The sequence below is a fragment of the Ptychodera flava genome, chromosome 4, assembly GCF_041260155.1.
Source record: "Ptychodera flava strain L36383 chromosome 4, AS_Pfla_20210202, whole genome shotgun sequence".
Lineage (NCBI taxonomy): Eukaryota > Metazoa > Hemichordata > Enteropneusta > Ptychoderidae > Ptychodera > Ptychodera flava.
In genome coordinates this window covers 26,570,255-26,595,835 of record NC_091931.1, presented here as the reverse complement: position 1 = coordinate 26,595,835, position 25,581 = coordinate 26,570,255, and the positions used below count along the sequence as shown (strand labels likewise).

Here is a 25,581-nt window from a genome sequence, read left to right as displayed (position 1 = left end):
GAAGTTTGTGAACATTGATAACCAGACGGTAGATCAGATAGGAGACGTTTGAAATGACATCAAAACAGCGGCCAATTTCGATTGCCCCGGCCGCGGCCGACCGCCATAATAAACAATAGACTTAGTGTACAGCATACAACGCAGACTTTGTGCATAGAAAGTTTCCGGTATCATGCACACTGAGTGACTGTCGATCAAAAACTTTGTTACAAAGTCTCTCTCCCTTGCTAGACATCGACCTAGTCGCGTGTAGGTGACCAGTTGCGTCTGTTTACAAAGTATGTGCTTCCAGTTCTAGCCCATGCACAGCTTCAAGTTTCTTTCTTAAAGCAGTTTAGAAAATTGCTGGACGTGTCCTCTACTCAGTGGGATTAGAAGAGGGCAGATTTATTTTTCCTTTTGCTTGTTTAAAGCGGTTTCCCACTTTCTTTTAGCCCAAGATCAGCAGATGCGTTCGCTACGCGCTGCGGTACCGTGCTGTATGTTTATCAAAAGAAATTGTTGTAAAGTTTCAACATCGCTGCGATAACTTAAATCACGAATCGACACAGGACCCAATTTTCAAAATAGGTCAGACTTTCTCATATATACATCATCAAAGGTATAGAAAACAGAACATTGACTTCGACCTAGCCTGCATATCGATTAGCTCCGGACCTGTAGCGTAGCCCCATCGGCGCAGCGTGTTATGTACTATGTAGTACATAGCTCTGCATGGCTCTGCATGGCAGGGCTTAGCTGTGGGTCCATAGCTGTGGTGTTTTCGGACGGGATTCCTGCCTTTTACGGGCTGGTTTTGACTTTTACGATTTTAACGCCGCCACCACACGCGTTAAAATCGTAAAAGTCAAAACCAGCCCGTAAAAGGCAGGAATCCCGTCCGAAAACACCACAGCTATGGACCCACAGCTAGGCAGGGCTGTGTGTTGGCCGTATAACGCCGGTAACACACAGCCCTGCCATGCAGAGCTATGTAATACATAGCATGACCTGTAGAATCACATCACGGGAGTGGTTATACACCAACAGTTTAACCACCGAAATAAACGTTTTAAGCGTCACCAGTGCTGCTGCTGTGATATTTCATTAATTTTGTTTTCCTGTCATTATAGTCAATGCAGTTTTATAAGGGATGGACCATTAGACCTTGGGAGGGGGGGGTGGTCACAATGAGATTGTGAAAATTTTTTTTTTACTATTGTAAATTTCTGAAATTTTTTTTTTCCAATTGAGATTAGCTGTGCAAATTTTTTTTTTCAGAGTAAATTTTCAGATTTATAATTTTTTTTTCGTTCGTCCCTGTCTAAAGATAAAGAGGGCAAACATGTGGTGCCAAGCACCACAAGCGGCCATGCAAGCGGTCACTGGGAAGAGGTCAGGAGAGGGGTGTCCCCCTCCTGCAGTTGGAGCTTTTGAAAAATAGAGATTAAAATGGTGTTATTTGGTGGCATTTGAGGAGTATTTTTGCGGGGGGTGGTCAGGAGGGGATGCCCCCCTCCTGCCGTTGGAGCTTTTGCAAAATAGAGATAAAAATGGTGTTATTTGGTGGCACTTGGGGAGTATTTTTGCGGGGGGAGGTCAGGAGGGGGGTGTCCCCCTCCTGCTGTTGGAGCTTTTGAAAAATAGAGATAAAAATGGTGTTATTTGGTGGCACTTTGGGAGCATTTTTTTCGGATTACACATCTTCCTCTGAAACATGGTCTTCTTGCTCCTCAGTAGCTTCATATAGTTTTGAAAATTGACTATTTTGGTTTCCTGGCTTCCCTTTCTACTGCGTGATGAAATGCCTACATTCACCGCCACCAAACATCATGCATATCTCATGATTTACAATTGATTTTGACAAGCTGAGAAGCTAAAATAAGCTAAATAATATAGTGAAATTTGCATATTTGTGTTTTAGAGCAATTGTTGCCCTTTTTTGATCAAAACATCTATTTCTGTGTAGCAGCATGTCCAAATTGATTGGATGTGTATAGATGTGTTGAAATTTCAATATTTGTCTTTTTGGGCAATTTATGCCATTCATGGTCAAAAAATCTGTATTCTCTGAAAGGGCTTGTCCAATTTCTTTGAAATTTGCTACACAAAAACGATTAACCATGCAGATTTATTCAGTACTTGCTATCGAGAAACTTTCAAAGTTCAACCCTTTTATGTGTTTTTGTGTTGGGATTTGTTGGATAGATGGCATTCTACGTAGTGTATTGTTGAATGTTAAAACATGTGTTGCTGTTGTTATTTGAGGCTGTTTTTTGAGAAAAAAGAATGGAAAATGCCTTTTTAAAAGCAAAATAATACATAATGACTTGATATGTTGTTTTATCATTATTGACGTGTTTCTACTTGTTCACCCATTCTTGCATTCATCATTGTAATAAAATGCTGTGAAAAAATGAAACTGATGTGGCCTGCATCTGTTTACCTTGATCTTAAAAGGCAAATACAACTTTCTGTCTTGACAACCATACCATAGTTTCAATGTTTTACCTAGTGTACCTGCTTGGTTTGTACGCAGGAAACAAGTAGAAAACAGGCTCTATAATTTCATAATTTCAAGTGATCAGAATACAAATGTCCTGAAAAGATAAGATAATCACAACTTCCAGTATAAGGGATACAGTCACTCTAATGTATAAATTAAAATTAAAAATGTGCGGGAGGATGTATTAAAAATACAGAAAGGTGCTTACTGTCGGTAAAATATAAAAAAAATTCGAAATTTTAAAGATTTTTGCAGATTTTTTTTTTTACGCCCTTGTCTTCTTATTTATTTATTTTTTATTTTGCAAACTAGTTTGAAGATTTTTTTTTTCCTAACTTTCTGCTCTGAAAATTTTTTTTTTCTGTTTTTGACCACCCCCCCTCCCAAGATCTAATGGTCCGTCCCTAAGGCATTAACGGACAAGTAACCACACGATCGGTCCCTAGGCCCTCTAGAGCGCTAGCGGGACCGTGGTGTACGTGTAACCAAAACGGTATACGAGTGGTGTTGAATACAAACTGTCACTGTTTCACGGGTTGAACATACTGCAGATTGCGAGTGACTTCTTACTTTCAATCCGACTGAAATGTTTATACAATTTCTATGGATTCAGAATTGCAGAAGTGGAAAGATAGCCCGATGGAGGTCTTCTAGTTAGTTGTAAACAACCTCGGCATAAGTCCGATCGTGATGTCAGCTGGGGTGATGTCGAATGGAACAATTGAAACATTGTAACAATTTTACAGGGGCCCCTGGATGATTGACAGGTTACCTTTTGTTCTATGCTGGGTTATTTTCTGATTTTGGCAGCGCGGCGGTCGACTGCATTGCATGCACTGCAGATCGACAAATTTCACCATTTTCTTTCCATGAAAATCGGCGGTGAAAACACTATTCCATACGACAATTTTTCACTCTAAAATCATCGCCGATAAAAGGGATTCACTGCTATTCTTTTGAGAAGGCAAGGAGAGGATAAAAATTAGTACCGTACTTGTGAAATCATCACATTTTTTCACTCCGCATGATTTAAGTGAGTACTGGACGATCGAACGCAACACTTTTTTATTATCTCGCGGGGCTCAAGTACACACGGAGTATTACTCGCGTTACTCCTAGCGCTTGCAAAACGATGTTATTTTATCGACTACCGTAATGGATATGTCAGTACTCTTTAAAAATCGATAGATTTGATCCGATGAACTTGAAAAATTATAGATTTAAACACTGTTTTTCAACCTCTTCCTTCAAACTCGTATTCGTCGTCGCTAAGTGTAACGTGTTCACGGACAACATGCACTGTATGCCTCCAGTGGCCTGCGCTAGCGCGGGACGGTGCGGTACAGTACGGCATCGCTCCTTTAGTTTACATTTTAAAGGCAAAATTTCACATTTTTCATACTACCTACTCCTTTGCCGAATGTTACAGAATGATAATATATCAATACAACTGTTAAAATCGTGAATGTACATGCCCCGGCAGTCCCCCGCTTGTTTGATAGACGAAGCCAGGTCGGGTCGATACTGCATATCAACATAGAACAAAAATACACGATGTATTAGATCGAAGAAAATGAAAAGTAATGAAAAATATAGCAAATGAACTTACCACATTATCTCTTGACATCTTATCGTCCATGGTGACTGCAAAGAATGCCAATTGTTCCCTGTTATTTGCAGCAAGTCGGGAAGACTCGCTCGTATCCAATGCCGTACGTACGGTGTACATCACTACCCTGCCGTGAATAAGCTCCAAAATCAGCCGTATAGGATTTATCTTCATCAAGCCAGGGGCAGGTAGTGTGCTACTTTCCCAAGTTTTTCAACTTCTGAAGCAAATAATCTATGTGCCACATTCCTACATTTCTTGTTCGGCTCGAAGTTGTACTGCTCCGCGACCCTAACTTACCCAAGTGTTCTATATCTTTCCCCAAAAAGACCCCCTAACTTCCAAAGTGGTCTATACAAGCCCCTGCACAGGTGGTCTATACAAGCCCCTGCATAGGTGGTCTATACAAGCCCCTTTACATGTGGTCTATACAAGCCCTTGCACAGAAAGTGGTCTATACAAGCCCCTGCACAGAAAGTGGTCTATACAAGCCCCTGCACAGAAAGTGGTCTATACAAGCCCCTGCACAGAAAGTGGTCTATACTGCCCCATTAACTACTGGCATATATGTAGAAGTAGTTGATTTTAGAACTTCTACCCAAAATATCATAATAAATAGGCGAATTATTAGCAATTCTCCTCTACAAAATCAAGCAGTTCTCAAAACAATACATTCACTAAAAGAGGATGGGCGGTTACTTCAAAAGATCACGAAAATAAACACGAAAATAAACCATGCGACACGTGCAGAAGGGGTGACTGTCGGTCATTTATTGTCAGTCATACAAACTAAATTCAAGGGTAAATTGTAAGCAATCGTCGGATTATATCACACTACCTAGATCGAAAGGCGTCCTCACTCGATCTTTAAATCAAAATTCAATGAACACTCACTTGGGACTTTTTCGCTATGTAGTCGGTATTTTCATCAAATGTTAGTTTTTCATCTAGAAATGAACCTAAGTATTTGAAACAAGAAACGACTTCAACAGATTCATTGTTGGTTGAGACAGGAGTAAAATCCGGGCAAACTTTACGGCCAATTACAAGCTCCTTTGTTTTACCAATATTCATATCTAAAAAACTATATATTTACCAGTTCTTTAAAATTTCAACATTATGGAAATATTAAGCGAGAGAATCTTTCTTTTTCACCAACCAAACAAGAGCCATGTCATCAGTCAATTGAAAACGGTCTAACTTATCATGCTTCCGCAAAAACCTTCCATGCATTTGCACAGAATACAGTGGTCTCAATCGGGTTCGAACTCAACGTACAGTACCAAATCATTTAGCGGAGATACCACAGACAAAACAGCTCGACCAAATCCCCAATCTCAAAACAATGGGTTCAATTACCGAGCTAGGTTGTTACAAATTTTTATGACTGTGACCCTTCCACACACCGTAGAGCCCGTGAAGCACCCACGCTCGTACGCTGACTATCACACATCGTACACAAACTTTCAAGTTATCGAGAAGAAGCAATGAATACATCGCTTAAACTGGGCGAAAGACAACCTCTGGGAAAATTCTGTCCACCAGCAGAGCTATCAACCCAGGGTAGGAAATACGGAGGTTTCAATCGGTTTCGAACTCAATTGAAGTTAAGGCAACGGGACGACAGTCGCTCAGCCTCTTGGGGTTGGGCTTCTTTGGAAATGTCTTCCATGTACGGGGGGACAACGTGAAGATTTAAAAACATCTGGAAAATGTAGGTAAAAATCGGATCGTGTTGACTGGCACAATTTTTCAACGCCCTTCCTGTAATTTTATCGGGAGCTGCTGCTTTGTTAATGTTTAACTTCAAAAAGCTCCCTTCAACATCGCTTTGGGAGATCTAAATCTGATCATAGACAGGCCAGGCATCAAACTCTGACACAGTACTAGTGTATGTCAAAACGGGCATAAAATTTGTTTGATTCATCGGGAAAGGCAAGTAGATCACAAGGGGATGAATTTAGGCGAGTGTTTTGTTTTTTAAACCCAGCATAACCCATCCCATGCAGCTTTACTTGTCAATTATTTGTTTTCAATTTTTCTTCAACTTTCGGTCTATACGAATATTTCGCAAGTCTAGCCTGTCGTCTAAATTTCTTTTCTTTTCCCCTATATTTATATCTGTTGCCTTGCAGAAATGCTAATTTCTTTTCATTTAGAAACATTTTCAATTCTTTTGTCACCCAAGGCTTGTTATTCAGGAATACACGTGTTGATTTGGTTTTTACCATAGTGTTTTCTCAAAACTTCACATAACATGAAACAGTCTCAACCAATTCCTGGATGTCAATGCAAGATGCTTTAAAATATCCCAGTCTGTCATTTCAACGCGGTTTTGCAGATCACTAATGCTCCCCGGTGGTTAAATGACATTTAGTGAAATTTATGATGAAATCATTGACTTGAAAAACGTACTGTATTTTTTTTTAAATTTATCTGACCAGATGCTGAGAAAAGTGTATCATGACAATCAATATCGGGTTCTCTAGCTTAGTCGATGGGATAAAATTCTGGCGAAATTAATTATGGAATCATTAACTTTACAACGTCCTAAAGTTTTTTTATTTATCGAACCAGATGTTGAGAAAAGTGTATCGAGACAAAGTGTATCGAAACAATCGATACTGGGTTCTCTCTCTTAAGCTTAGTTTTAATGTCTCAATTGAAATTTTGTTACGAAACCAAAGCCTGGCACACAATGGTGGCTTCTGTGGTGTACCAAGACCAGGGCAGTGTTTATTCGTTCTCTGAAGACGAAAAAACGTTAGCAGGTGAAGAAGAAGAAGAGTTCTTAGAAGTAGTCATGTACGTCGGTCCGTACATGTATGAACCAGATGCCGTCGAAAATCCCCCCTAATTACTTAGTATAAATCATTTTGTTCTGAAAATATGACACAAATTGATCAATCTCATCAGGCCTATACTAAAAACTACACGAACTAACACAGCACCTGGTCCAGTGTATCCAAACGATCTTAGTTAGGCATACGGAGTTTAGTATGATAGCTTGAAATTTGTAATTTTATAACTTCCAATACAGCAGCTTATTTTGAAATGTCTCTAAGTCCAAACGGGTTCAAGAGCTCTGAAGTACTGCTGAAAGTGTGATTGGCAATGGGTGTGTGTTAAATTCAGGAAATTCTACCCAAATGATACAAAACGGACACGGTGGGCAGATTGGTGAATTTTGCAAATGAAGTGATCAATAGCGAAAACGTTTTGCGATTCTTTATTCTGGAGAAAAGCATAACATGATAAAAATCCCCTAAAAAGGGGGAAATACAAAGTTTTTTGTAAATCACAAGTATTTTTTAAATCCCTGTGTAAACAATTAGGGCATTACTCATTTTGCACAGCAATTGCAAGGAAAGGACAATATTGTGCGATGCTTTATACAGCTTTGAAAGACATAAATTATAAATATATCGTATCGTATCGTATGTTCGTTTCATAAACGCTTATATCTGATTAGAATAACAACTGATGTCAGTATCTACAGTAATGATATACGTACACCTTGCAGTTTCAATCTTGATGGCTGTCCAGGCCACTTGAGATAACAATTAAATTTCAACAGCGTATGTAATGTACATTGCGAAATGTACATTTCAGATTTTCACGCGATTTGTACAGGACTTCTTCACACACAGTCCAAGAATTGTGTGACGATAGCTACAGTAATTCCGTTTAGAAATCGGTATTTTCTAATGGTCAAAATAATAACCTTGGTGACAGTTCCTATGACATCTGACACAGCTAGGATCTAGATGGTAAAATACCGGTAGGACTTGCTCTGACTTGGATCAGGGCCTGCATAATGTGTCTTCAAACATTCTTACATAGGCCAACTCAAAATTAATATTGTCTCTAAATCTCGTTGGATGCAGGAATAATTAGTTAGACTCTGGCCCGGTATAGCATGTTGACATTTTTCATTGTGAGAAAGATCAACACTTGGACATCCTTTGATAATCGTCAGAGTTTGTAGGGTGAAGTCCACTGTATTTGCAACAATTAACACAAACATTGCAGCTGCCTTCCTGTCAATCAAAATGTAATGTTACTTAATGCAATTCTGTTATACACACACACACAAACACACACACACATACACACACATACTAGTCAAAAGTCAATCATAATAAATCTTCACCAAAAGGAAACTAAAGTCTTGAGTTAACTAAAGTTAACTCAAGACCTAAAATAACACTGTGATCATGATTTGATGACGGATATGATAGTGGATGTTTTGATGAGAGAGAGAGAGAGAGAGAGAGAGAGAGAGAGAGAGAGAGAGAGAGAGAGAGAGAGAGAGAGAATAATATTTAGGTAGATAAGAGAGTATTGATCAGGACAACGTGCAAGGGGAATCCTGAGAATGTAGGTAGCAAAAAAACCAGGTTCTCGCGCAGGTATGAGAGTGGATTCCATACAGAGTACAACTGAAATTATTGTTTTCCTTGTAAACTGTCAAAGTGTTCATCAATTCATCATAGGAAAGCTGCGGTTTTCTCCATTGTAAGATCACAACAAATTATTTGATACTTTATACTCACCAAAAACGAAAATGAACGACTGCTGCTGGTGCAATAACATCATGACACGCCACTTCCACGCTAGGGTTTGTATAGTAATGTCAGAGGGTAACCTTGCTACAGAAACTTTACTTTAGTCGGTAGTTGCTCATGGAGATCATAGATCTCTAAACAGCAAAGACAAGGTCTACAGAGGAACAAGCAGATATCTGAAATTCCACGCACTCTGACGAGCAACTTTGTAGCGAGATTGGTGGAGGCGACGTTTCAGGAGTTACACATTCAACTGAAATGCTCTATGTGAACAACTGAAAAAGAGACACCGACATCGGTGGTTTCACTTCTCCGAGAGAGAAATGTGAAGCTGAGAACATCACGGAGCTGCTGTGGCCTCTCAACATCGTAAAGAAACCTGAACGCAGAAGAAAACTGTCGGAGCCCGGAACACTTCACTTCAGGAAGTGGGATCCATGTAGTGTAATGTTCTCATTTTCGCAAGAATTAGAGCAGTGTGCTGTATTAAGAGATTAGTATATATATGTCTGACTAGACGTTTACTAAATCAATCAACCTATCAATCAATCTGTACATCAATCAATCAATCAATCAATCAATCAATTAATCAATCAATTCATCCTTCCAGCCGTCCATCAACCAATCAGTCAATCAAAGAGGGAAAATACTTATTACGTCTTCAGTTACAACTACTACAGTTTCACACTGTGTCACTTGGTCTGCATTAAACCATATTATCGAAATTCTGAAGTAACCTGTTCTAAAAATTTTAGACCTCTCTCAGAAAGGAACCAATGCTTCTCTGGTTAATTGACCTTAATAGCAAGTGTTACAAAGCTGTCTGTGAAAAATTGAGAACAACTGAAGAATGTGGACATCCCATCGCAATAGTTTACCACACACAGCATGGACTGGTGTAACCACGATACAAGATACGAACCTTGGTGTGTATTTTCTTGGGAAAGGTTTCCTCTTTTGAATATGTGGATACCAGCTCCATCTGTTCTCCGAATTTCACTTACTGACGAAACCAGTCTTTCGTTTGCGTTTAACCAAAATCTAGTGAAACAAAATATTGTAAACAATTTCAGATTAAGATAGAATTGAATGTTTTTGTCTTCTCCTCACTACCATTTAACATGTATACATGTATACAGTGCTAAGTTGGCCTTCATCGAATTTTCTATTTGAGCTCAGGAAAATCTACTTTCGTAACAAAATTTTAATTGAGACATTAAAACTAAGAGAGAGAACCCAGTATCGATTGCCTCGATACGATTTGTGTCGATACACTTTTCTCAACATCTGGTTCGATAAATCAAAAAACTTTAGGGCGTTTTAAAGTTAACGATTCCATAATTAATGTCGCCAAAACTTTATCCCATCGACTAAGCGACAGAACCCGATATCGCTTGTCATGATACACTTTCCTCAGCATCTGGTCCGATAAATTAAAAAAATACAGTATGTTTTTCAAGTCAACGATTTTATAATAAATTTCACTAAATGTCATTTGTTCGCCGTTTGAAAGGAATCTGCCATAAAATTATTTGACTAGGGCAGGTCCGTTTCCGGTTGCATGGATGATTTTGATTCGCTAGCAGCACAGAGTGGTCGTGCCTGTACGGCCATAAAAAGAGTAATTCCAGCGCTCTATCGTCAGTTTCGGGGAAGAACTCAAGAGAACTACAATCCTATTCTCATTTGAAGGTATGAAAGCTGTACTTACCGGACATTATATCTGCTTTCCTGCTTATGTTTGTCTGCTTTCCTCTTTGTGTTTATCGACTGTTCATCATTCTGAAGTTTCAAAATTAGTTCTTTTGATTGACTTCTTCCAGACTACTGATCCGAAGAGGATGAATTGGAAGTTGGTAATAGCGGTCGTCGCCTCACTTTTGGTAGTGGCACACGCCTTCCCGAGTAAGCAATATCGCTTTTGTTTAGTTTATTATTCCTATCTGTACTAATTGTCAGATGTCACGTCTTTGCAACGCTTGCATCCACCACTGTTGCGGGGCCAGTTCGTAAAGTTGAGTGAAACGAGACTTCAGATATTCCACTTATAAGCACTTTTTTGTCAACTTAACGTATAGGAGGGAGTCAACAACAACAACAACAACAACAAAACAGACAACAACAACAACAACAACAAAATTTATTACTGCTACCATTGTGAGTCCATAATCTATTAATAAATGATCATGCTTAATGCGTTTCATCCACAGAGAGGTCCGCTGGCAGCTCCTCATCAGCAGGTTAGCAATATTTTACTCTCCTCAATTTTTGTAATTTTGTAATTTTATTACTCAAAGTCAATGCATCCATAAATGCATTTTCATGCATTGAATAACTCACTAATCGCCGAGATGTACAAAATTTCACCAACATTTTTTTTATAAATCTCCTGGAAATATGTGACATACTTTTTGATGCTGATACAGGAAAGCTTGACTTACTTGAATAGTAGTGAGACTTGAATGTCGAATATCCTGCAGAAATACTTTTACCATGAACTCTTCGCTCCTATGTTTTAGTTTGAAGACAGGTACGAATGCAGATATCATTTCTAAATCTCCATTTTCTCTACTGTTAGTGCCATAGTGTCGTAACTTCCTTTTATATCCATGTGAGCCCTTTAACAACACAAGGTTTAACCGCGTCCCTTCTAATTCTTGCAGAGAAAAAACAACCGCATATCGTATTCATGATGTCTGATAATTCCGGTAGGTTTTGCTATCATAGAGATTTTACTTCGTGGATTCATCAAAATGTATGGCTGTCTCATTTTGAATGCCATTTCAGAGGTCACAGGGAAGGAACTAACGGCCACAGTTTGTCTAATGAATATTTTGTCGATGCGTGTAACTGTATTCTTTCTGAGATCATTCACGTATGGTTGCCTCAAGGTTGTCAAAGTACTGCTTATAGATTGGAAAACAATCGCTGAAACTGCAGGAGGGTTTGGCATTTGTAACTGTTCAATGTTCAACTTGTTCAATTTATCAAGTAAAGTTTATCAGTTCATGAATATTATTTCCTACAGAAGCTTATTCATATTCATGAGCTGTGTGTTAGTATAATGAAGACAATTTATTTGCTTGTATCTAAATACTATCTAAACGTGGCCACCATTTAATTGATCTTCTATTACGTCATCGTTAAACCATGAGCCTCTTTACGGTAGCTGCTACCAAAACGCTAGCTCACTTGCATCGTGAGTATTTAGCTGCCTTTTGATGATTCTGTGCAAACCGAACCCAGGTCCTTTGCTGAGAACTGTGCCGACTAATGTGTTATTTTATCACATAGGCTGGGCTGACGTTGAATGGAACGATCCGGTAAACGTTATGAAAACCCCGAATATGAACGACTTGGCGAGAAATGGCGTCATTTTGAACCAGACATACGTATGGGTAGTGTGTACACCGTAAGTATATTGGAAACAAATATTTCATTTGAAATTTTTTATGACACGTTTACTGATCCTACAGCATTCTTGAACCGTGATGCCTGACATAAGTTACTCTTTCGAAATTCTATTCCCATGAGACATCTGTACTTCAGTGTTTAAATTTGCAAGTCATCAACACGAGTACAAATAGCCAGTATCTTGAGAGCATAAGTCAGTAAGATATTTTGTTGACCTTTATTACTGTCATCACCGAGCATCTGTAAATTGTGAGCGATGTCACCACTCTTCAAGGGCAGCAAGCAATTGAGTGAGACATTTGAGTTAGCCAGTTGTACAGACATAAATACCTTAGTATATGTGTAATTCTAATGTCATCTGTGAGACATAATGATGATATGTTTTAATACGAGCGCAATTAATGAGTGTTTATACTAATTTAGCCATGTATACATTTTCGTGATAAGGAAGTCAGAAGCCAAAAGTCTAAAGATCAATTATATTCGCAATCCTGGCTTATCTACTTTTGGTTTAGAATAGTTCATTTTTTTCCGCCGAACCGTTCAAGTTAAAGTTTACTTTGAAGAGATTTTAACAACGAAGGAAGAATTTAGCAAATCCATTATTATACTGGGGTAGCAGCGCTCACGTTTTCCGATGTCAACTTTTCACCAGCTGTCAATTCCTTCGAATAATTTCGATTTGATATCGTCTAATTCATAGGAAATTAAAAGTACCGAAAAAAATTAGTGGTCAAATTAATTGCAATGACGACTATAATGAAATTTACGCGAGACACGTTTGCTATGTAGAGAAAAAAGAAATATTTATATATGTTCGGTTTTATAGCAGATAGAAAATAAACATAGAGCACAAATAAAATTAAACTATAAAATAACAAATCGAAAGCAAAGACATTATCATGCTGAATATTATAAACGTAAGCTAATTATATCAGGCTTGTGGATTCGAAAGTCGTGGTGTAAGATTCCACCTCTGTTGATTACTGTATTTGACATCACGTGAAGGTAGAACGCGCCTCGGGGACAGATAGTCGGACTCTCAAATTTACACAATTCGTTTCTTATCCACCACTTGTGGGGGGCTCATTTTAAAGCTCCCAGAGAAAGAAAAACTTCCACCGTCTTAGTTTTTCGAAAATCCAAAATTCAATTTTCCCCCATCGAGTTTATACAGGGATGGCGGCCATTTTGAATTTCAAATATCCCAAAATGCTGGGCAATTTGTAATTTGAATGTTCCATTGTGGAAAGTTTGAGTAAGAGTTTAAGCCTTTCATTTTCGAGGCGCATTCTACCTTAAATTTGTTGTTTCCATAGGAGCTTTGTTACACAACCATCCAACGATGAAACGGTGGAAGATGCTCGATACCTCAGTCGCATTACACGGTTCCTTATACTGTATTTGTGTACAAAGGTTTTTGTCTCCTATTTATTACTACAGAACCAGAGCGGCGTTAATGACAGGCTACTATCCATACAGATATGGTTTGGGTGTAAGTATAGCAATATATATTTTATTAAACGAAATATAAACCCCATCATTCAAATATCTTTACAACAGCAATGCCGCGGTCTCCGGTCCCCGAGTGTATATTGAAAAATAACAGCCTATCGCCTTTCATATAACATCATCTTTTTCTTGTTTTATTTTCAATGAAACAAGGAGAACAAACGTTTGAAAATGGCAATCCGTGCGTGGTGAAAAAAATGAATTATTAAATTAAACTGATCAGCTATTAAAATATGTTGATGTATATTTCCATGTAGCATGCAATGATTATGCCTGCCCAGCCGATGTATTTGACTAGAGAGTACAAAATCTTGCCTGAATATCTCAAGGAACTTGGATACACCAACTACATGGTGGGAAAGTAAGTTCATTTTAACCCAATCAAGAACTTAGTAATGCTCTAAGTTTCACAATGTTTTGCTCAGTTGAAAGTACCCTTTTAACACTCAATGGTTATGGTGAGCCATGGCCGAAAAATGCACGACGGCCATGCAGACGCCATCGAATGATTCGAAATTCTTCATTGCCGTCGGCTTTATCAGAATGTTGCGGCGAGCATAATTGGTCCATTATCGGTCATTTAAGGTCAGGAAGTCAAAGGTATCATGAAGCCTCGGCCTTCCTCCTGAGCAGTCTACGTGCGTATCAGTGCAAGGGACTAAATCAACTACACAGGTGTCACGTTGTCCACTACTTTCAACTACAGTTGATAACTCTGACATTTCAATATTGTTACTCTAAAACGTTATAAATTCCCGTCGAGGTATAATAACAGCGATATAAGCATCAATAAATTGTAAAATCTCTACCACTTCTTTCCTATGACAGATGGCATCTTGGATTTTGTCGCTGGGATGTTACACCGACATATCGTGGATTCGATTCGTTTTTCGGAATTTACAATCCTTTGATTGAGTACTACTCTCAAACAGGTAAGAAACGTGTTTCGTGATTGTTTGAAGTTGTACTAGCGATAACAGTAGTTCTTGTAATTGTAAGGTTATCCAGAATGTCCAGCTCCCGTGTTTGAATAAATTATATAATATTGTTTGCCTATGCCTATTTTTAGTTTTTTAACCGTGTCAGCAAAAACCATGAAATTCAAAGCAAGTAGTCCTGAAATAAAAGCTAAATCATTACAAACATGTGCAAAGTTGACGTTAGTTTGCAGTATGTCCAGGGTATACATGGAAGAACACGGAGACAGCTGATGAACACTTCTGGCCTCAAATATAAAATAATGTAGCAGAAGTGAGCATAGAGCCGGAAGTGGGCCCTTCTTCCACACTATTGACGTAAATACTTATTCTGTTCTCATATCTGTTCAACGTTCGATCAATTTTGTTGACGTCACTATCTACACGTAATAAAATGCGATAGATATCTCGATTGTTGACAAAGCGCAACCAATAGGAATGCGTGACAGTGAACGGCAACAGCTAATGCCGATGGTAGCATTTCTTAGCTGTAACTTCATGATTTTTATCTCCAATCTTAAATTTAATCATGTCATTTTACTAACCGATAGATATGTGACACTTTCTGTATGGTTTCTAAACTTCCTTTACAAGATATGAGATACGTATAGCAGGTTCTGTACTAACGAATTCAAAAGATCACCTCTGATGTGCTGGAAAATTAGCAAAAAATATATTTATGTGGACTTCACGGAAAACAATACAAAATTGATATAGCAAACTAACCCATCGATGACCACCCACCAACATAGACATGATGTTTATTGTTATAGGAGTTTTTTGCCATGAGGCTAAAAAAGACGCATGATTTATTATCCATTGCATCAACACTTTTATCTGTTTCTGTAGAGCAGTAATCGACGGTGGAGAAAATGAACTATTCTCTTTCTTTGCCATCATTCAAAAAACCAGAATTCAATACAAGACATGTACATGGACTTTGAACTACACGTTTGTAAAGCAGACTGACTGACTACAGCAATTAAGAATTAAAAAAATATGAAAACCGTCACCCTATTTTTAGAAAGAAGCTATGGTGACCAGAAGCAATTCTCCTTTTATTGCCGCACGGCGTATTGCAGTGAATGAGATGGGCAGTGGGTGACGGCGCCGTTAGTGATTTTAGAATTTCTATTTTGATATTGTCTACGTAATATGTTATTATTGAGTAGATGCAACATCACCGACAAAGAATATGGAATTCAATAAAGACGGTGAAATCTAGAGGCAGCGAGGGAAAAGTGATTGATAAAAACTGCGCATTAAAGAGGGGGTTCTACTGGCTAAAAATGACAAGGCCGCCTGATAACTCTTTCGCAAATACAAAATAATTGCAATAAAAGGCAGAACTCCATTTTCTTTGTGGTACGTCATTTGTCCAGTGTCGATCTTTGATCCTGTGAATCAGCTGTTCGGACTGGACGCCGGGGAGACGGGACTCGATTTCCAGGATAACACGGGATCTATGTTCCATCACCAAGGAACCCATGCCAGCGTAAGTGAACACTTTGACAATCTAGCGGCATTGCCAGCTTAGTAACAAGGCTTTTGCCTAAATCGTCGGTTCATACATTTTAGCGTGACAGATTCAGTGATATTACACTATATCCAATCCAGATTCTACCAGACGAATATCAGAATGAAAGAAATATGAAAAAGGCGGTTTTGACTTTTCATATCAGGATGCAGGTGTTAACCCAACAGGATTGTCCCAGACGCTGCCTGAAAAATAGTACAACAATAAAATAATCGCTTCAGCTTTGTTTTCGTTGTATGTTTGCGACAACAGAACTATGTGTGTATGTATGTATGTATGTATGTATGTATGTATGTATGTATGTATGTGTGTATGAATGTATGTATGTATGTATGTATGTATGTATGTATGTATGTATGTATGTATGTATGTATGTATGTATGTATGCATGCATGCATGCATGCATGCATGTATGCATGTATGTATGTATGTATGTATGTATGTATGTATGTATGTATGTATGTATATATGTGCTTGTGTGTGTTTGTGTGTGTTTGTGTGTGTGTGTGGGGGGGGTAGGTAGGTAGGTAGGTAGATAGGTAGGTAGGAAGTTAGGCTGGTAGGCTGGTAGGTAGGTATGTGGAGAGGTCCAATTTCAGAGCGCCATATTCCAAAAGTAACTCTCGGCTGAAAGTAACTTAAACTCACATGACGCACGCTATGTTCCACTCGATCTGTTTTATTCAAATCATATGAAAAATGATTGATGTATGAAATTTACCATTGTTGAAAATGTCATACAACAGGAAGTTCTCAATGCAAGAGCTGTGGAGCTGATCGAAAGACATAACCCAGACGCACCAATGTTCCTGTACATGAGTTTCCTACTGCCCCACTTCCCATTCCAGGTGAGTACCACTCATTCCAGTTTTGAAGTGCCATCCATACCTCTTGTAATTCCTGCGCCAACAGATATATACGTTTACTCAATCTCAAGAGGAATATATTTGCAATCGGGCAAAGTTCAGATAATAGTCTTCTATGCTCCTTTCAGGTACCGGACCGTTACAGGGATTTGTATTCTCCGACACCTGTGCCAAATCTTCAAACATACCGAGGTAAGACCTAACCGTGGTCCATTAAGTTCTGAACAACTTTCCTTTATACTTGATTAGAGCATTTTAATTTTAGGGTGCCGTAACGTTGTAGATTTGAACGAGAACATTAGATGATTGCACGGTTCAAAGACAAACCTCTATCGATTGATAAAGTGCCTGCATCTTGTAAGTAACGTGACCTCGCAATGACCTTGCAGGAATGATATCTATGATAGATGACGCTATCGGGAATATCACCAAGGCGCTGAAGGCAAATGATATGTACGAAGACACAGTAATTATCTATATCGCTGACGTAAGTACAATGCCTCGATATCGTTGCCGGTCGAGTTATTCTTCACAATTTTGTCATCTTGCCGATTTATTTATCTTTCTTGCTCACTAATGCGTTCTGTTCCTCCGAGTCGTTCAGACTTTCTTTTTCCGATCATCTGACATCCGTTGCAGAATGGCGGCCCGTGGGGTTTAGGCGTCAATTGGCCTTTGCGTGGTGCTGTTGGAAGCCCCTTTGAGGGCGGTATAAGAGCGAACGGCTTTGTGCACAGTCCACTGTTGGAGAAGAAAGGATATGTGAACAACGGGTAAGAAATTCAAAATTTTGAAAATTACAGTGCTGTGAGAAAAGTCGATTTTATAGGTGTTTACTGCAAATATTGATTTATTCCAGTCGGTCAGGCGCGGTTTAAAATTACCTAAGGATACACCAATCATTTGTATTCTCTTGCCTGAACATTTCATTTTTCGCCAATTGATTTAGATTAATGGCGTTATAAGTAAACACATTTGAACATTATATAAAGTACCATTCGACAAGAAGATTTACTTTTCAGGAGAGTCACTCAATTTGACACTCTTCAATATATTTCCTAACGTTTCATACACATCTTGTGATAATTCGTGATAATTCTCTTAAAGTTGTGTTGTTTCAACACTCTGATTATTCACATTTTCATAGTTTGGTTTTTGTTGGACAATTAATTTATAGTCGTTCATAGCCGCATTGTCTGCTTGACAGTACGAATTTCAGAACATTATGTGTCTTTGAAAGTTTGAAGACAATACTTCAGGTACCCTGTCAACAGCAATTTGCTATTGTTTCTATTTCTATAGGTTTATCCACGTCGTAGATTTCCTCCCAACACTGGTGTCTTTGGCCGGAGGAGAACCAGGTTAGTTAATGGCAACTGGCTTAAAAACCGGAACAAATCATTCAAACATAGTATGGCTTGACAGGTGCCTTTAAGATTTGAGAGATGGCAACTTGCTTCAACACAGACATGGTTGTTTATGGTTTTCAAATGTTCGAAGTGGAAATTTACTTCAAAGCATGGGACACTTGCACTTCAGCATAACACTGCATGGCGACGTCGACGTTGCCTAGTTGTCTCCTATCGGCCGACGATCGTGCCCGTCGAGTTCTGTTTACACCGTGCATTCAAACAGCCAAGTTGAGAGTCTTATTTCCAATGTTAGACAGATGGACTCAGTTGTTGAAAGATTAAGCAAAGTATTCTTAAAATTGGGTAGTAATGGCTCAACTAGTTGCTGTGTTAAAGTTGTCAATAAGTAACAATATTTCAATGTTGATACCAATAATATGCTCTCTTTTACCTTCTGGGTGACAGATTTGACGTGATATTGTTTCAGACGGTGAGATCGGCTCCAATATCACTTATTTGATAAATTCACTCCTTGTTTATTTATTTGTTTCTCCCTGTCTTTCAACGCAAATCTTAAGATCCTGCCATGGATGGTGTGAATGTCTGGGGTACTATATCAAAGAACGAGAAATCGCCGAGGACCATAGCAATGTTGCATCATGATACCGATCCGATAAGCAATTGTACCAGCCTCAGGTAAGTGATATGTTATTTGATGTTGGTGCTTATGAATAAGTGTTATTGCCCGGGTGAAATGTGCTGAAGAATAAGTGTTAGTGCCCGGGTAAAATGTGCTGAAGAATAAGTGTTATTGCCCGGGTAAAATTGTATTTCCCGTATTTCACTGATGCTCATTGTGCTGAAACCATACATTACTGGGGAGACTGTCAAGTGTACGGCTTGACGATCACTTTGTATTGAACTTTGAATGTGTAAACTGACAATTGCACAATAATGTGCAAAGTGAAATGTGGTCTTGTTGAAGCTGAAAGATTCTAAGTGATTTAATTCTAATTTTAAGTAATTTTCCTCCGCAGATCATATTATCCGTTTTTGAAACCCTTAAGACCAGTATTGTCACCACTTACTTGATGGAAAGTTCCGTTTTCCCTTGTTTACATTAATGCCAGTTATTACTACCACAGTTTTTTTTACAACTATCAATTGTAGAGCCGGAGGTTTCAAGATTATTGATGGAAGATTTGACGCCATAAGAAATATCACGTTGGCAGTTGACAACATACGGACAGGTGAGACGATGACCCTGATGATGACGCTTGCTGTCACTGTCATTGTTATAATTACAGTTATAGCCACAGGCGGCCAAAAAAACTATTACTGAATTTTTCACACTGTTTTCCGTGGACTTATCAGGAATTTTACGGGTTGGTCAACATCGCGAAAGATAGGAAAGGTTACTAATTTACATTTCTATCTTTCCAATGTTGACCAACCTCTGATAAGTCCACGGATTAGCATAATTAGTTGTGTTGACTAATTAATTACAACATGTGTGTATGAGAGATATACGTCCTTGTAATAGGGTGTAAAATAAATAAAGAGTCGCAGAGGCTAGGTTAGGTTATATAACCATTTATTTTATTCACTCCGATCAGTCAGAGCATGAAGAAAAGGAGAGCAAATGATAGAGAAAACAGTGAGAAAAACTCAGTAATACATTTTGGGCCGCCTGTGCTATAGCTAACTTTCCCTTATGATTGCACGCTGCTTTACATATCTCGGAGCACACGTGGTGACTGCAGTTCATTGAATAATTGATTGCAACGAGCCTTAAATCACTATCAGCCATGGCGAGATATATTCATGTACAGCTAAACGAAAGAATATTTCTGAAGAAACTGCAGTAGTAACTGTACGCGACGACATTTCCGTCAGCTTCTAGGAATGGCAACACCTTTTGTTTGTATATTTCATGCTTGCTAATGTATTTCACCCCAGATAACTGGTTTGCCCCGCCGGAATTGCAGAACCCTGATATACCGGACGTGGAAGCGCCAAAGATCGGTACACAGCTTTTCAACATAGAAGGTAATGCGATCCTTATTTCTTCGCCAGCTGTTGTTACATGGCTGATGTATCGAACAGCGCGGCCGCATTGTCAACATTTGACTGAAATTTGAGGTGGAACGCTTTTCGACTTACCAGGCTCGAGATTCAATTTAAAATGATCTAATTACAATTACACGAATAAAGGCAATGCGTATTTTAGAAAGTTTAGAAAATAATGCATAAAAAAACCGATAAACTGCATAGCATTGAATTAAATGTGTATGGTTTGCCTTTGGATGATGAAAATCGTTTAATTTTCCAACGGATTTTGTCGATTTATGATGACCTTTTGCAAATGATGCTAACATTTCGGAGTGAAACTATGCAAGAGAAGCATAAAATAAAAACATATAATTAACCCCAACAAGGTACTTGTACACTCAGAAGAGGAGAACCTTTGCCCTGCTCACGTCGAAAAAAATTTCAATAGCCTTCGGGCACATGTAGAGTCTCGTGTCCCGTTTTGGCGCATATATATATATATATATATATATATATATATATATATATATTATATATATATATATATATATATATATATATATTAAAATTTATATATATATATATATATATATATTTTCACTATTGACTTATATAATATTAACAGATATAGTTCGCAAAATAGTATCTTAAATTATGTAAGAACATATTGTTGATAATTTTTCACCAAAATCTGTAGACTGCCAAGCTAACCCTCCTAATTTTGTGGTTCCATGGCGGCAAAAAATATCTGTAGTTTGCAAGCTATATGATATAAACGAAGCAAAGATGGTAGAAACAATGAAGGTGTTTCTCCGGTATTGAAGTTGTCACACAAATCTTGCGTAGAGATACTATCTTATGCGCACGAGATAGCGAGTCATGCACAGGAAATGCTATCTCGTTAGCGTGTAGCATGTGAACAATCTGGGGCATATGAGATGGTTTCCCGTGAGCATGGTGGGCATGAGATAATATATAAATTTTTCTTCCAAAAATAACCCTTTGGACTTTTATAGAAGGGAGATCCCCAAGTCACAATAAATGAAAAAAAAAAGATTATACATAAACGGAATTTCTTTCTTTGCATTTTCAGCTGACCCACGTGAAACCACCAACTTGGCAGACAGTATGCCAGAGAAGGTTGCAGAACTCCGTCAGATAGCGGCACAGATGACAGCAGGGTCGCCGGACCCATGGTATCCCAACAACGTCGCCGAAGTTGCCAATCCCAACATCTTCTTCAACGGCACCTGGACGCCAGGATGGTGTTAGAAATGCCTGTTGTCAAATGTATTTGGAACGCATCCGATAAATGCCACTTTTGGCAATGTGTGTTCCGCTGTTCTGGAACACCGACGAGAATAAACGCTAAAATATTTACTGGTAAAATCGCTCGCTTTGATTAATTAGCTACGTGAATTGTTCTGAGTAAAGGCTTATTAGTCACTTCTGTTGGACAATCTACTTTCGCTTACTTAACATCCAACATACGTTACAAAGTCTCGTACGATTCGATTGCTATAGACTATGAATGTTTCCAACATGACTATTTTAGATGGTTAAATAAAACTTCATAATTCTTGCTATACATGAAAAGTCAGCTCACCTTGTTGTTCATTTCGCCTCACAAGACACTGCTATGGTTTCTGGATGCTTCAAACAGTAACGATGACAGCAAGATTCAGCAACGGTTGGAAGCGACCTATTTTATATTTCAGTTCATTTCACTAACAGGAGGGAGTAGTTTTTCAGTACTAAAATTGTTCGTTACATCACAATATATCAAATTAGGAAACACCTTTTTCAAAGAGGTCGTGAAGGTTGGAGAGTTGATAAAATGCACGCCAAGTGACATTATACACATATTGACTGGCTATGTGGGCAACAGCATACGTCTGTACCCCGAGGGACTGTAAGTCACCCCCAAAAACAGACTGTTTCCCGAGGCCGTAGGCCGAGGGAAACAGTCTGTTTTTGGGGGTGACTCACAGGCCCGAGGGGTTAAAGACGTATGCTGTTGCCTTCATGCCAGTCAATATGTGTTTTGAAACACACCTCATCCGTAGCCATGCATAAGAACGTACTATACACAGAACTTGTCGCATGTAGGTCTATGATGTAATATGTTGGAGTGGTTCAGTAAGAAAAAGTTTTTCCTAAAAAGACCGCAATACTTCTGCAAAACGTTCAATTCACTTTTGATTATAGTTTTTGACCGTATCGAGTCCTTGTTGGAAACCAAAGCATTCAATTCTTCTTCAGAAAGTAGGATAAACCAAGAAATTTCTGGATTATCGTTTCGATCGGCCGCAGACGACATCTTTGTTTACATTCCGTTCGGCGTTCGCGTCAAATATCGTTTTTGACGTCAGCGGGCATCATTTTTCAGAATTGATGCCTGGCAGGCAACAGTTCAAACGAATGATGCCTGATGACATCGTTTACGTGGATCAGCACAAAAAGAACGCATCCCACGTGACTATCAATTGGCGAATTAGAATACAGACTGCGGATGAGGTGTGTCACAACAAAGAATGTAGTTCAGCTCTCTTCTGTGCTATATATTTTACAAACTTCTTCCGTACAGGTAGAGTGTGCGATAATACTTGGTCTTTGTTAAGACAGAGATTAAATATGTATATACAACCTTTGGAACAATTTTAGACATCTTTCTACAAATGAGGATAATTGTATTAATTAGATGTAAATAAAATGAAATTCCATGAGTTTCAATTTTCCGTCGAGGAATGTCTCAGGGACTCGTAGCAGTCGAACAATAGTTAAAATTCACTGAAGACAAAATGCAAGTCTTACCTGCAACTATTCCACCCTTCCTCTAAATTTAGACGTCGGAAAACCTTGTTTGGGAATTTTACTGACAACATAAAAAAAAAGAAGAAAATTCCCATTCCTCAAACGGTAAAGAAATATACATCGTTCTATCGCATGAACTCGAACCCCTATTTCAGATTCAGAGAAGACGATTTACATGTGTATGCACAAATGAAAAGTAAAGTATCGATTGGTTAGGCAGTCCTTCAATAGGCCAGCGTACTCTTGTCACTGACTGCGGGATACTACAGGGACAGTGAAACTGACTCTTTATCATCTTTTGTCCTTCACTCATGAGGTAGATTAATATTAGGGGCGTTTTGGCGATAAGTAGTATGGTCTTTTCGACTGTAAATACGGCAATTAGTTGCAGAATCCGTATTTTTTAGTCAGCCGCAACGTCTGCTGTTAAACATGCATAAGACATTAATGATGGTCCAGTATACTTAGCTGAATGATTGACAATGCGTTGTGCTAAACACTGGCACGATGCAGTAAGAAGGTGGTCACACAAAAGGCAATCATGCATTTTAATTCTAATCTTGATGGGCCGATTCGGGAAAAATTACAGATCGAAGATCATCGAACGGTCGATGTTCACAATACATGCACATACCAGTATTAAACATGCCGACCCGATTTGAAATCGATATTCCTCCCTTCAGATGCAATAATATCCATGTTTACGCAGATTTCACAAGAGTTTGTTATACAGAAGAAATACACTTTGTACTTGAAGTCTCGTCAGTGCGAGAACTCTCACGAGATAAAGGGGTTAGTACATTGTCAAAATTGTTTTCTCTTCAACTATGTCAGATTAATCCGCCAGTAGAAACGCCGATGTTTTACACGTCTCAGCTTCATAGGGCACACGAAGAAAACTCGATACTAGTTTCTAAAGCATCGAATGAAGTTCTCCTTTTCTCTTTTCACTAGTGACTACTGAAAGCAATTGCTTGCCTTAGCAATGCTGCTTCTGGCTTACATTAATCAGTGTTCACAAGAATAAACTCAGTTTTTTTGTTGAAAAAAGTTGATATTATACCTTGCCTTACACATTAATATTCTGTATTTTACAGTTTTGAAAATGCTCTACAACTATATCATCGATTACATAACATTGATTAAAACTGACATGTTCAATCGATATGGCATTACAGTGTTAAAGCCTAGGGAAATGAACGTATAAGCTATGCATTGGATGAGCAGCATGTTGAAACTTTGGTCATTTCTCCCAATACTTGACTTTTCGTATATTGAATATTTACCTTTTTTCTCTGGGGAGCGTCACGGTAGTAAATGAAAACGCTTTCATCGTAAATGTGTTTTTCCAACGGCATGCTCAGACACACGGAAGCCAGGACAAACAAACAAACACAAAAACAAAAACAAAACAAAAACGAAATCAACCAAACGAAAACTAGACAAATTAAACAACAAACAAATAAATAAACATAAACGAAACAGAAACAAAGTAATAAATGAATAACAAATAAGTAAACCAACAAAAACCCAAACATACAAACAAACAAAAAAACAAACAAATATATAAATAAATAATAAGAGAAACGCTAAATTGAATAAGATTGGGAACAATTGACCGATCAACCAACACGATTGGAACTAATTTGGGATAATTGGATCTTCATATTCAAATTTCACAAAATTGTTAGGAGCCCTATAGCTGAATGTGGCAATATTACAAATTACTCATAAAAACAAGTGTTTAACTAAAAAGAAAAGCAGATGAGCTTACATTTGCAGATTAAACTGACATTATTCACCATCCAATTATCCCAAATTAGTTCCAATCGTGTTAACAATAAACTACGAGACTTCAGACGCAGGTAAGTAATATGACCCTTTATACGGGAGTTACGGCTCAAAGCATCTCATGAATTCCTGACATAGTTGACGGAAAAGAACGGACCAGCGCTGATCGAGACGTTAGTACACCCTTGGTGACAAGGGGAAGTATTGTCCAGCCATTGTCCAAATATTGCATGAATGTATTCCGTGGATATTTATGGGTGATATCCCATCACCCTTTGAGCAAAAATAAACTTACACAATGGAGGAGTTGTAATCCCGTAAGTAGCTAGGACATATTCGTTGTGAGGGTGACGCAGACCCGACATCATCAAATTTGGTGCAGGAATTTCAGTGTTATGTCACCAATTACAAAAATTAAAATGAGAACGACTAATCAATATTTTGTGGACTTTGTAGGTGTTGATGGCGGTTTTGATATTACGGTCGTACTGCGCAAGGTCATCCCATCACGAGGCTTTACGTATCGCGCGATAACGCTCTGGATATTTCTTATGCATTATAAACTTTTATCAAAGAAATTTCATTGTGTCATACTGATTCAAAA

General features: G+C 38.4%; 1 protein-coding gene across 1 annotated transcript; it reads left to right on the top strand.

Moving 5' to 3' along the window:
* The first annotated feature begins 10,237 nt into the window (after positions 1-10,237).
* Positions 10,238-21,968, top strand: LOC139131307 (arylsulfatase B-like). Its single transcript, XM_070697315.1, has 18 exons — positions 10,238-10,354; positions 10,486-10,567; positions 10,873-10,902; positions 11,326-11,370; positions 11,957-12,074; positions 13,520-13,571; positions 13,846-13,949; positions 14,417-14,520; positions 15,948-16,060; positions 16,849-16,950; positions 17,097-17,160; positions 17,358-17,455; positions 17,608-17,741; positions 18,271-18,329; positions 18,899-19,016; positions 19,491-19,570; positions 20,280-20,369; positions 21,466-21,968. The coding sequence occupies exons 2-18, from the start codon at positions 10,504-10,506 to the stop codon at positions 21,642-21,644; spliced, it is 1,554 nt and encodes a 517-aa protein (XP_070553416.1). The 5' UTR covers positions 10,238-10,354; positions 10,486-10,503; the 3' UTR covers positions 21,645-21,968.
* The last annotated feature ends 3,613 nt before the right edge of the window (positions 21,969-25,581 follow it).